General features: G+C 41.4%; 1 protein-coding gene across 3 annotated transcripts in view; it reads right to left on the bottom strand.

Annotated features, from left to right (window-relative positions):
• Positions 1 to 13,328, bottom strand: part of LOC103177169 (serine/threonine-protein kinase Nek5) — a 29,105-nt gene that overhangs the window by 13,570 nt on the left and 2,207 nt on the right. For 2 of the 3 annotated variants that reach the window (XM_007891209.2, XM_007891208.2), the window contains exons 3-12: positions 12,829 to 12,925; positions 11,377 to 11,474; positions 9,210 to 9,293; positions 8,231 to 8,301; positions 7,111 to 7,197; positions 5,937 to 5,991; positions 4,573 to 4,773; positions 3,123 to 3,207; positions 2,317 to 2,438; positions 954 to 1,138 (exon numbers count right to left, since the gene is read on the bottom strand). In XM_007891209.2, the coding sequence (XP_007889400.1) occupies positions 954 to 1,138; positions 2,317 to 2,438; positions 3,123 to 3,207; positions 4,573 to 4,773; positions 5,937 to 5,991; positions 7,111 to 7,197; positions 8,231 to 8,301; positions 9,210 to 9,293; positions 11,377 to 11,474; positions 12,829 to 12,925 (1,085 nt within the window). Of the gene's footprint in view, positions 1 to 953; positions 1,139 to 2,316; positions 2,439 to 3,122; positions 3,208 to 4,572; positions 4,774 to 5,936; positions 5,992 to 7,110; positions 7,198 to 8,230; positions 8,302 to 9,209; positions 9,294 to 11,376; positions 11,475 to 12,746; positions 12,760 to 12,828; positions 12,926 to 13,328 lie in introns of those variants that run through there. The other variant, XM_042334738.1, reaches the window with a different exon arrangement.

Raw genomic sequence — 13,328 nt, 5'->3', positions numbered from 1 at the left:
CTCCCAATGTACATAATGTAAGGATTATTACGATCATTATTATAACCAAATTAAAATTTTGTTCCAAGAGTTATTTTCTTTCGTTCGTCAAAACTCCTAATAATTGTGTTGTATGCACATTAGTGCTGCAGTGCACAGGATGGGTGTGAGTTTGAGTGTAGCAACTAACCCTCTGAAGGGTGGGAGGACCATTCCCAAACCGCTCTTACATACCCCCTAGTGGCTAACACTGGGAAGTGTGTCACAGTCACATTCAAGCAGAAGCCTGGGGGTATTTTGGAAAATTAATAATAATAATTTGGTCACTCAATCCACGACTGTTTGTGGGACACTGCTGTGTGCAATTGGCTGCCATTTGTCCCCATAAAATAGCCATTTGATTCACTTTACAATATATTCTGTGAAGCGCTTTCAGATGTCTCAACGAAGCAATAAGGCGCTCTATCAATAATAATAATCCTTGCATTTGATATAGTGCCTTATCACCTCTTCAAGAAGTCTCAAACGCTTCACAGAATATATTGTAAAGTGAATTGACTATATTTTGTGGGCCAAATGCGTCAGCCAACTGCTGGATTGAGTGACCAAATTATTTTTATTTTGAAGGAATTATTACGCCCGGAAAAGCATTCCGCCAATCGACTAACAACCAGATTCCTACTTACTGCTAGGTAAACAGAGACGTACGGAGTAAGAAAAATTGCCCAACGTTTCACCCTGCCGGGAATCAAACCCAGTTCCTCTCGCTTGTGAGACGAGTGCTATAAATTACAGGACTCCATCAAATGCAAGGATTATTATTATTATCATAATTATGCTCTTTTAAAGAGCGATGCTTTCAGTCCCATTTACTTGCCCTTTCCCCATATTCCTGTGACTATAACCTGAGTTCTGCATTGGACAGTGTGTTACATTAAACCTTGAAACTACTGGAAAATTACAGTTCTACATACCATTGGGATGGATCACGATTCATTTTATGCCTGTAACCTTCCATTACATAGTTGTGATGAGGTCCCGGTGGAGACCTATGGTCATCTTGTCTCTTCTCCAAGTACTCCAGATAAGCATGGTATTTACCATACTGCCCGCGGATCTGTGGAGGCGGCAGTTTTGCTACCGGTAGATGGTGAAATGGCTGAAATTGTTTGCAAAAGTTAGAAACTTTTCATAGATTTTTTTTTAATCTATACTCCGTCACATTGCCCACCTCTCCCTTAAGGCAGCCGAAACCATCATCCACGCATTCGTCACCTCCCTCCTCGACAGTTCCAATGCCCTCCTTGCCAGTCTCCCCAACTCCATTAACTCGTGGAGTCCAGTAGCTCAGTGGTTAGAGCACTCGCTTTGCAAGTGAGAGACCTGAGTTCAATTCCAGGCAGAGGGCGAAACCTTGGGCAAGTTTCCTTACTCCACATCCCTAATAATAATCCCTCCNAAAAAAAGCCAAAACAATAATAAATTGGTCATTTTCAATCCATGACTGTTTGTGGGACACTGCTGTGCGCAATTGGCTGCCGCGTTCGCCCACAAATATACAGTCAATTCACTTTGCATTATATTCTGTGAAGCACTTTGAGACGTCTAGAAGACGTGAAAAGCGCTATATCAAACGCATGGATTATTATTATTATGATTATTACCCGAAACTAGAAATGATACAGAACTCTGACGCCCATATTCTCACCCGCACTAAACTCTGCACCCCCCATCGCATCAGTCTTCGCCAGACTCCACTAGCACCCTAACACAGAATGGATCGATTTCAAGATCCTCTCATTCTACAAATCCTTTCACACCCTGGCCCCTCTACCTTTCTGACCTGCTTTCTCCCCATTCCTCCATGCTGCTGCCTCTGCTCGACTGGCTCTGGCCTCCTGCTTGTCCCTTGTTCCCTCTGGTCCACCATTGGCGCCCGCATTTTCAGCCACTACACCCTGAAGCCTTCGAACTCTCTCCCGCAATCCCTCCACCTTGCCCCCTCCTTCCCCTCTTTTAGATCACGACTAAAGATCTTTCGCTTTGGCCATGCTTACAGTCACCTCCTCCCTCCCACCGGTTCGGCATCAGTCTCCATCACTATTAAGTGCTCTGAGACACTGTCCCGCTTGAAGAGCGCTGTATAAATGCAAGTTGTTATTGTTGATGTTACTGTTATCTGAATGTCTCAGCATGTCCGGGTAGAAAGAAAATGGCCACTCCACAGAACAAGGTAACTCTATAGCATCTGGTTTCCTCTCTCACAATAACAGATGCTCAGTAACTGAGGTGATTTTAGACACTGTTACTGTTGATTAAGCAAGCTTTCTACTGCACCTTGATATTTGGCCTGTTGATCACCGCTGGAGGTTTCCATTCACAACGAGCTGGTTGTTTTTTCTTCATGAGTTGCCCCAAGACGTGCTTCTCCTCACATTTAGCTCTCTGAATCTTTGGAGCTTGTGGCAATAATCCACAAGTAAAGACAGTAAAAGAAAACACCATGCAGTGACTGCACTCTGCAATAAATCCCGTGAAGCGTTTTGAGATAACTCACCGAAGTGATAAGCCACTAAACCAAAAACGATTATTATTAAAACAGCGCAGAGAATTTAAACATTCTCACGCCTGAATTATTTTCAGGCTAACACGAGGTGAAGTTTGGGGTATCAGCCTGGTTCTGTTAGTAGTACTCTCACTTCATTGGTACCCGGAGTCAGAAGAGTGTCTATTGAAGTCCACATCAGGATTTTAAACTCAAAGTCTAGGCTGACATTCCAACACAGTGCCTGGGGATACCCTGCATTGCTGGAGGTGCTATCTTTTGGATGAGACATTAAAACAAGGTTCTGTCGAAGCTTGTTCAGGTGGATGTTAAAGATACACCATTTGAAAAAAGCAAGGGATTTCTCAAAATGTCTGGGCCAATAAAACCTCAAATAAAATTGGTCAAGCATTTCATGGCTGTGTGTGGGACATTGCTGTGTGCAAATTGGCTGTCACATTTGCCTACAAATACACAGTCACTACACTTCACAGTAAAATCCCCTGAAGCTTTTTGAGACGTTGCAACAACATGACAAGGCGCTATATCAAATCACAGCATTATAATTATTATTCAATTATAATTAAGCTTGCTGTACCTTGCTGTGGGACCACTGCAGTAGATCTGGGTGCTGCTGGTTTCTTTCTGTGAATGACTGTGTGGCTAAATTCTTCTTTTATTAACTGCAATATATATTGACAGAGATCTTAAAATACATATTAGACAGAGGATTCCGTTAACCATTCCAAACCAAAGAAATCAACAAGAACGCTTACATTTTACTATTAATATTTAACTTTGATGGACTCCTCTAGCATAGTGGTTAGCGAGCTCGCCTCGCAAGCGAGAGGACCTGGATTCGATTCTCAGGCTGGGTGAAACCTTAGGCAAGTTTCCTTACTCCACGCGCCTCCGGTTACCTAGCAGTAAGTAGGAACTCGGTTGTTTAGCTGATTGGTGGATCACTTTCCGAGGGTAATAATCCCTCAAAAAAGAGGTGACGCAATCCACGACTGTTTGTGAGAGACTGTCGTGCGCAATTGGCTGCCGTGTTTCGCCCAGAAAATACAAAGTCAATACACTTTGCAATATATTCTGTGATTCTTCAGTACTGGCAGATTTCAAAGGAATTATCAAGCGATTAATTAAAAGAAAACTCCCAATGATGCATTGGACAAAGTTTATGAATCAGGAACCAGTAACTGAAGTGGTACGAATCTCGGTCTGTGGTGGTCTGTGGGGGTTACATGGCAAGGCTAAATTGGCTCCAGCCTTTCCCACCGTTATGTACGATAAAATCAGTTGTGTTAACTGGTCTGTCGTCAAGCAGCTTTGACAGGTAGTGCTCATGTGTGGTAACCAGGTGAAAAGAGGACAGGTTTGGCTATGATGCCCTTTTCAGTCAAGTGGTCTGTCAACACTAAATGCCAAAGCTCACACATGAACAAGTGTTTTTGGGTAGTGTGTAGGCAGGCAACCAGTGCACATGGACACACTCCTCCCCCCCAATAAGAGGGAACCAGTCCAGGAGCAGAGAAAGGCATTTCACCAATGGAGAGAACATTTTGAAAATAATTGGACATAACTAAAATAATTTTATTTTAAAAACGCAAACTTTGTCTGCGATTTCTTAAAAAATAGTATTGTGGAGATCCGATTGTGGATAAAAATTGCCCCTTAGACTATTTAGCTGGTGACCATTAACCTGCCAGTGTTACAATATAATATATAACATAATATTTCAGTGCTTTGGGACGTCCTCCCAAAGTGAAAGGTGCTGTACAAATGGTCAGGGTTAATAGCATTTTAACTGCACAGATATAGAGGGTTGTCATATGCCATTCACTAAAAAAAATCCTTTTTGTTACTTGCTTATTAACAATGGGAAAGGTGGTAGATAGAGGCCAAGACACTGGAGCCATTTAAAAAGCATTTGATGCTGTATTGGGACTAGGGAGGGTTTTCTGGAGAGATTGGATGGGCTGAAAGGCATTTTTCATCCAAACCAATTTTGTGAAAAGCATTTAGACTCCAAATAATCACCTTACCTCGGGGCTCAGATGTCTTCCGATACGTTTTTCTAAGAAGTTCTTTTTTAAAATGGAATTGATGGACGGCCGGTCGCGAGAGTTAACTTTGAACAGCTGAGCCACCAACATCCGCAGATCATAGGAGTATCTGGGGTTTATCGGAGCAAAGTGACCTCGGCAAATCTTCACCACCAAATGACGCAGACTTTTACCCTCAAACTGAAAAAAAAAGTTGTGGAAAATGATTTTAACAATAAATAAAATTATAGAAAGAACAGATTATTTTGATCAGATACAGACTCTCAAGAAATATTTCTCACTTACCTTACTGATGCATGCATCACATCACTGAAGAAACCTAGTTTAACTCTTCAATCTCCAAATTTCATTAATGTAACATAAGCTCTCTAGGGCCTGCATATTTTGTGGGCGAAATGCAGCAGCCAATTGCGCACAGCAGTGTCCCACAAACAGTCATGGATTGAGCGACTAAAAAAAAAGTTTTGTTTTCTTTAAGGAATTATTACCCCTGGAAAAGCGATCCCCCAATCGACTAACAACCAAGTTCCTACTTGCTGCTAGGTAAACAGAGGCATGTGGCGTAAGGAAATTTGCTCAACATTTCGCTCTACTGGGATTCAAACCCAGGACTCTCGCTTGCGAGGCGAGTGCTCTAACCACTGAGCTATGGAATTCAATTCAGTTGAGTTTAGATCCCAGGCGTCATTTTCAGGCTGTAAAGTGCTGTGGTCAGACTGTATCTTGAACACTACATACAGTTCTGATCATCGCAAGATAAGGGGACTGACCAGACCCTAGAGGCTGTGCAGAAACAGCAACGAGGATGGTCCCCAGTGTTAGAGGAATGAGCTATGAGCAACAACTAGACAAGCTACAGCTCTTCAACAACAACAAATTACATCTGTATAGCGCCTTTCACGTCAGGAGGATGTCCCAAGGTGCTTCAGTCTTGAGAGACGATGACTCAGAGGGCATCTCATAGAGATGTATAACATTTTAAAGAGGATGGAAGTAAACCCAGATCAATACTTTGGGATGTATCGTGACAGTAGAACAAAAAGATATAGGTTTAGAATTGTAAAGGGCAATTTCAAGACAGACACCAGGAAATTTCTCTTTAAACAGATAGTAATCAACAACTGGAACAGGTTGCTTGGAAAGTGTTAGAGGTTAGGACACTAGACTTATTTAAAAAGCAGTGATGGTATAGTGATGGGAGCAGGGAGGCAGGGTTGGTGTTCTGGAGGGATGAGATTGGATGAACCAAAGGGCCTTCTTCATCCAAACCAATCTTGTGGTCCTGTGTAAGGCTTGTTAAATTCTCCACTGTTTCCCTTACCTGTGACATTTACAATACTTACTGGATGATTCAGAGTGGACAGCTCATACAGGACACAACCAAGGGACCAAATATCACTAGGAAAACCAAAAATAGGTCACAATACAAGAAAGCAATGAGCTTTATAGTTAGATGCATGCTGAAACATCAATGGTAACATTCAGATCGTTGCTTCTCTCGGTTGTAAACATTTCACAGTTGTTACTTATTGGCAGAAATGTAGTTTCAGTTCATTGTTCACTGAGCACATGGCTCCACTAAAGCTCATCTTACAATTGACACAATAAACTTTATTATTTTCTAAAATAAAAAACAGAAGTTGCTGGGAAAACTCAGCAGGTCAGGCAACATCTATGGAGAGAGGAAAATGAGTTAACATTTCAGGTGGGTGACCTTTCGTCAGAACGGCTTTTATTTCAGATTTCCGGCAGCTGCAGTATTTTGCCTTTTATTTATAGTTGAATTCACTGCCACTTCTCTTCCAGGAATACCTGCCTATCTTGAAGAAGTTCTGTCTCCTCTTCAACGGGACTTTCATTTTTCCCTTTTACCCTGTTCACCTTCCTTACTATCTGCTTCTCTTCTTGTGTTTGATGATGTGTTCCCTAAAATTCGCTTTGACAGCCACGTCTCTTTTCTCAGCAACTGTCTCAGGCTCCAACTCATTCCATATGGATTTCGGCTCAAATTCCACCCTTCCTGCTTCGGATCCACCCACGCTCACCGCTACTTCCATGAAATTCAGCGTTAAAAGAGTTCCGGCGAAAGGTCAGCAACCTGAAACATTAACTCTCTTTCCTCTCTCCATAGACGCTGCCTGACCTACTGTGTGTTCCCAGCGACTTCTGTTTTTATTTCAGATTTCCAGCATTTGCAGTATTTTGCCTTTTGCTTAAATTTACATTCTGCCAGTCAAAGGTCTAAGCAAACCGCCTTGATGGCAAATAATTGAAATAAAACCGAGTCATCTTTGCACTCTTGCACAACACAGCTTTTGTTCAGCATCTTTCAACGCCAGTTTTATCAGGTTCAGTTTAAGTTGTGCAACTATTAATTTTGTATTGAAATTGAAATCAGAATATTGTACATTGCATAATAAAGCATATTGTATTCAGAATAGAAAACAATGTTTTTTGATTTAAAGAAAAATGTCCCAAAGAGTTTTAAAGAAGGAATCTTCCCATCTATGCACTTACGTCTTGTTATTGTATGGTCGATTCTCACAAATCTCAGGAGATAGGTAGTAAGGTGTTCCAATACATGTATGTGCTAATTCCATGGTACTAATAGAATAGAGTACAGATAAAACAAAGTAAATTATTTTCAGAACAATATCAGTTTATGCAACAGGAATTATCTGACACATTCTGACCAACGATTACTAGTGAACAAATGTACAAGTGTTGCTAGACTAGCGATCATCATTTTTATTTTGCAGACCAGATTTATTGGAGGTACAATCTGGTAATTCCACTAAGTGGACCAAAAGAAGATGCAAGTTTGGATCTGCAAGTGGGTAACATGCAAACTCTCCAGTGTGCTAAATAAATTCTGAGGATTGCAGAAATCATTATGCAGAATAAAGCTTAGAAGTTATCAGTACAGTTCTACAGAAATGCTTCTTTTAACATCTGGAGTCCTGTAGCTCAGTGGTTAGAGCACTCGCTTCGCAAGCGAGTAGACCTGGGTTTGATTCCCGGTAAGGCGAAACGTTGGCCAAGAAAGAAGACGTGATAAATCGCTATATCAAATGCAAGGATTATTATTATTATTATTATATAATACAATACAGTGTGTTTAGATAGCTTGTGGCCTAAACTATGAGATTTTTTCAACTGAGGGATAGGTGTGATTACATTTCAGCAGCTTTACAATGATGAAATGATCCAACAATTCTTTACAATAAATAACTAAAACTTCTTAGAGACATCTGTTGCGACCAATGTCACTTTAGAGACATGTGCGATTCAATCTCCAGCCAGAGGTGGTCACTTCTTTGGGGCGGTTATAGTAGCTTTGATCTTGGAAGAAATTAAGGTGGGGTGTGGCGGGGGGACGGGAATATAGGAAGCCGGGGGGTGGGGAGGCATACAGTGAAAGGGGGAATAAAGCATACACAGGCACAACTTTGTCAGATGGGAATAGCCAGTATGGAACTACAATATTTAATACAATACAGTACAATACTACTGAATATGTAACAGTCTTGTCACATTGAGATTAAGTAGATAGATTTGTTGTAACTGATGCCAACCAAGATGGAACCAATAACAACCCTAATGCTTGGCATATCCACCGGAGTTAACAGAAACCTACTTGTTTAGCATTCGAGCTATTCCAAAGTCTCCGAGTTTTACAGTCACCCCGTTATTACAGAGAAAAATATTCTGTGGATATAAAAAAAAGCTATGAGGCTGATGAAAATGGACCATTCTTTCAGATTTTCTCTTTGTGCTTTGTTCGTTTTGTCAACATTCAAACAACAACAAATACAACAACAACAAAAACACATTTGTATACCGCCTTTCACATCGGAAGGAGATCCCAAGGCGCTACACCTTCAGGGACTTGGACCCGAGCTGGGGGTTGGAATCAGGAGGGGTGTAGGGCAGTAGGGGTAGGGGGGTGGCCGAAGGCGGGGTCGAAGAGGAGGATCTTGAGACGGGCCTTGAAGGAGGCAAGGGATGGAGTTCCAGAGGGTGGTGGCAGAGAGGCTTTGAGACGTCTCAAAGATGTGATGAGGCGCTATATCATATGCAAGGATCATTATTTTCATACAGGACAGAATATAATGCCATGTCGTAATCTTGAGCATTTTTTCACACACACAGCAGCATCACGCACACACACAGACACACACACAGTGGCAGCCTTCAAGTAGATAGCCAACCCTGGCTCTCTCTGCTCTATTGGGGAAATGGCAAATGCAGGAAGAATGTACAAGAGAGAATAGGAGAGAAAAGGAAAACCACTGAAATAAAACAAAATAGAAAATAAACAGTCTAAAACAGCGATGAACCATATTTCCATCATTTTCTGAGATATATTAATCCCGATGGGAAAGGCACTATATAAATGTAAATTTGTATTTTAATTTGTACCATATTATAGACAGATTCATATGATAATTTCATGCTTGTTATTGCTCTCTACCAATGCTGTGCGCAATTTCATCTCCAAAATATAGTCAATTCACTTCACAGTACACCCTGTGAAGCACTTTGAGACGTCTCAATGACGTGATAAGGCGCTATACCAAATGCAATTATTATTATTATATTATTATTACGCTCACCTGTGTTTTGATGTCTCTATGCAGGATTTTACGGTCATGAATGTGTTTCAGCCCCAAGCAGATCTGCACAAACCAGTCGAGCACCTATCAAAATGAGATTGCTGCAGGTCAGTCACGTAACAATAATAATTATCCTTGTATTTAATTTAGCGCCTTATCGCATCTTCTAGACGTTTCAAAGTCTTCACAGAATATACTGTAAAGTGAATTGACTGCATATTTGTGGACAAAACGCAGCAGCCAATTGTACACAGCAGAGTCCCACAAACAGTTGTGGATTGAATTACCAAATTATTATTTTTTTGAGGGATTATTTCCCCCAGAAAAGCGATCCGCCAATCGACTTAACAACTGGGTTCCTACTTACTGGATAAACAGAGGCATGTGGAGTAAGGAAACTTACCTAAAGTTTCGTCCTGCGGGGAATCAAACCCAGGTCCTCTTGTTTGCGAGGCGAGTGCTCTAACCACTGAACTACAGGATTCCAGTATTTGTTTTAAATTATATAAAGTATTGAAGGGGGAAAAAAACATGAAGACATTTCGCCATTTTCCAGATTAAAGCATCATGCACTATCGGGGGAATGAGAGAGGATTGTGTTCTGGAATTAATTGTTCTGCAATTTATTTTACAGTATATTGTATGAAGCTCTTTGGGATGTCTAGAACAACAATATTAACAACAAAGTTACATTTGTATAGCGTTAGATAGGGTTCGGGTGGGGGAGGGCAGGGGGGGAAGCAGGGAGATCAAAAGAGGAGGGTCTTGAGGTGGGTCTTGAAGGTAGCGAGGGAGGGGGCAAGACGTAGGGACTGCAGGATGGAGTTCCAGAGGGTGGGGGCAGAATGGCGGAAGGCCCACCAGCCAATAGTGGGGTGAGCAAGGCGGGGGACGTGAAGCAGGCAGGAGCCCGCTGAGCAGAGGGAACTAACAGGATGGTAAGGGGGTTAGGAGGTTGGAGAGGTAGTGGGGAGCAAGACCGTGGAGGGCTTTGAAAGTAAGGACCAGGATCTTGAACTGTATCCTCTGTGTGATGGGAAGCCAGTGATAAGGCACTATATCAAATGCAAGGATCATTATTATTAAATCTTCATATCACTTCATAACCTTGCCTCATCCTATTCAACCACAAAACACACAGCCACACCATTTACATTGTATCCTCTGCAGCGCTTTGAGATGGCTCGATGATATGGTAAAGCGCTAGATCAAATAGGAGGATTAGTGTTATAATAACAATCCTTATATTTGGTATAACAACATCAACAACAAATTACATTTGTATAGGACCTTTCACTTCAGGAGGACATCCCAAGGTGCTGCATAGTCAGAGCAGGGGGTTGGGATCAGAAGGAGTGGAGGGCAGGGAGGGTAGAGGCCTGAGGGTGACCAAAGGCACGATCGAAGAGGAGCACTTTTATAATCCCTCCTGCCCTTCCCCCACTCCCTCTCCCTGGCCTTCTTTCAACTCTGGTCTACTGCTCATTTCTCAATCCCTTCATAAAAATATTATTATTAATTATAATAACAATCCTTATATTTGATACAGCATCTTCCCAGTCAGTAGGATGTCTCAAAGAACATCACAGGATTTACTGTAAGGTGTAATGATAGTATGTTTTGTAAGAACTGTAAATGCTGGCTTTTGCACACAGCAATGTCCCACAAACAGTCAGGAAGTGAGTGACCAATTTTACCTACGAGATTATTGGCCAGGACACCTATTCGAATAGTGCTATGGGATCTCTGATGTCCACCTGAACAGGCATAGACAGGACTTCAATTTAACGTCTCATCCTGACAACAGAGCGCACTCCTAATAGGCAGCTGGACTGCCAGTCTAAACTTTGAGCTCAAAGTCTCAATTATGGAGATTGAACCCACAACCTTCTGGTTCAAAGATAAGTGTGTTACCAATTTGTGATAAAGCCACTACACCCCTGCTCTCCAGAACTCTCTCCCCAAACCCCTTGCATCTTCTCCCAAAACCTCTTTCTCTGATCATACCCAACTTAGATTAAAACCCTCAAACTTTTCCTCCTTCCCACCCTATGTGATGATCCTATTGTCTTTGCAAACTGCTTTGAAATGTTCATCTTAAGTGATAGGTGCTGTAAAAATAACCTCTTCCTAGATTATGATTTAATTGATCCCATTCAGCTCTTACCTGTTCTTCTGCAATAGCTACCCCGCGTTGCCCACTGATCTTGTGCATTAAGTCGCCCCCATCACAGTACTCCATTGCTATGTACAGATTTTGCTTCTCTGTAACAGAACAGATGTACATTATTTGCAAAGTGCATTGTTTAAGACGCTGTTTGTGGGACGCTGCTGTGTGTGCACTGGCTGGTGGCTGCATTTGCCCACAAGGTTATTGTGTACACACAATCCTGCCACTCTGGAGTATATCTTGTATCATATGCAACGATTAGAAGGATTATTATTCCCCAAATGGTTTGGACAAACTTCTCGTGTTGAAACTTTCAACAGAAAGTTTAGTCACTCGCCTCTAAATAGCATTTAAGAATGTGTGGAACGAGAAAGAGCCATTCAACCCAATAAGTTCAATCATTTCACATTCTTCGTGCAAGTAAAGCTACTAAGGAGAGAAGTTCCCGAGTTGCTTCTTGATTGAATTATTTTGAACTGTTTTCTCTATGTTTGTGCTCTGTTTTTTTTCTGGCCCCATTCTCTCATCCGGTGATGGGATATTGACAAGCTATTGATGGGAAGTTGAAGAAAATGGTAGATTTATAACCTGGAGTTTTGCACTGAATGCCTTTTGGGCTACAAATACACAGTCACTACACTTTACTGTAATGTCCTGTGTGTGCCTCGAGACATTCTGACGACATGAGGTGTCTATAAGACGCTATATCAAATGCAAGGGTTATTATTATTATCCAAGGCACTTCAGTTTTGATTGAAGGCAATCAATTCCCTGGCAGGGCGAAACCTTAGGCGAGTTTCCTTATTCCACATGCCTCTGTTTACCAAGCAGTAAGTAGGAACCCAGTTGATATACTGAGAGTAAATCACAATAGAATAGATAAGCTTCTTAAGGGAAACTGCCTTTAACTATCACCAATAAAAAAAATAGCTAACCACAAAGTTAGAGTGAGACACAATGAGGTTCAGTCTCTGCCTCCTGCTGTTACATTTACTGGCTTTTGATAGTAAATATGTATTTTCTCATCTTCTCATAAATCTCTGGACTTACAGACCTAAACGCCACTTTAATTTCAAAGCTATTTCTCTGTAAGTTCTTTTAAGAACTGCAGAAGAAAGCTGCAAATTTAAAATCGAATTCAACAATTTGCCAAATTCTGCTTCTTCTGAAATGCAGAGAAAGTAGGACCCAGTTGGTACCTGCTTCTAATAATAAATAAACCTTAGCACCTTTCACAGTGAGAGGGCATCTCAAAGCGCTTCACCAGATTCACTGTAAAATGTAGCGACTGTACTGTATATTTGTGTAGGTGATTGCAGTGGGGTTTGCCATTAAAAACACAGACTGGCATAGATCAGTAAATTTACCAACAGCAGGAAGAAAACTCCCTGGAGCTTTAAAGCTCCAGCAAAGAACACAGTCCCTTTGACCTAACAGACCATTAAAGACCTTCAAATGAATCCAAAAAAGTGACAATATTGGGATGCATCATTTTTTTCAGAAACATGACTTCTTTAAGGGACGCCTCTCTTTCTTTCTGACGCATCTGAAAAAGAGAACACATGCAAGGAAGACTTAGTGAAGTTACTTAAAATAATGTTTTGTTTCAACCGTAGAAACACAATGTACAATTTTGGAGCACCTTTCAAAGCAGGTAGGATAATAATAATATTTCCTTGCATTTATAGCGTCTATAAGACGCTATATCAAATGCAAGGGTTATTATTATTATCCAAGCACTTCAGTTTTGATTGAGGGCATTCAATTCCCTGGCAGAGCGAAACCTTAGGCGAGTTTCCTTATTCCACATGCCTCTGTTTACCAAGCAGTAAGTAGTAGTAGTAAGTAGTAAGTAGTGACTGTGTATTTTGTGGATGAAATGCAGCAACCAATTGCACACAGCCGTGTCCCACAAAGGATGTCTCAAAGTACTTGACACTGCTGGCTGG

This window comes from Callorhinchus milii, unplaced genomic scaffold (genome assembly GCF_018977255.1).
Source record: "Callorhinchus milii isolate IMCB2004 unplaced genomic scaffold, IMCB_Cmil_1.0 Scaffold4, whole genome shotgun sequence".
Classification (NCBI taxonomy): domain Eukaryota; kingdom Metazoa; phylum Chordata; class Chondrichthyes; order Chimaeriformes; family Callorhinchidae; genus Callorhinchus; species Callorhinchus milii.
The sequence above is the reverse complement of the archived record's forward strand: the minus strand, read 5'-3'. Positions and strand labels throughout refer to the sequence as shown.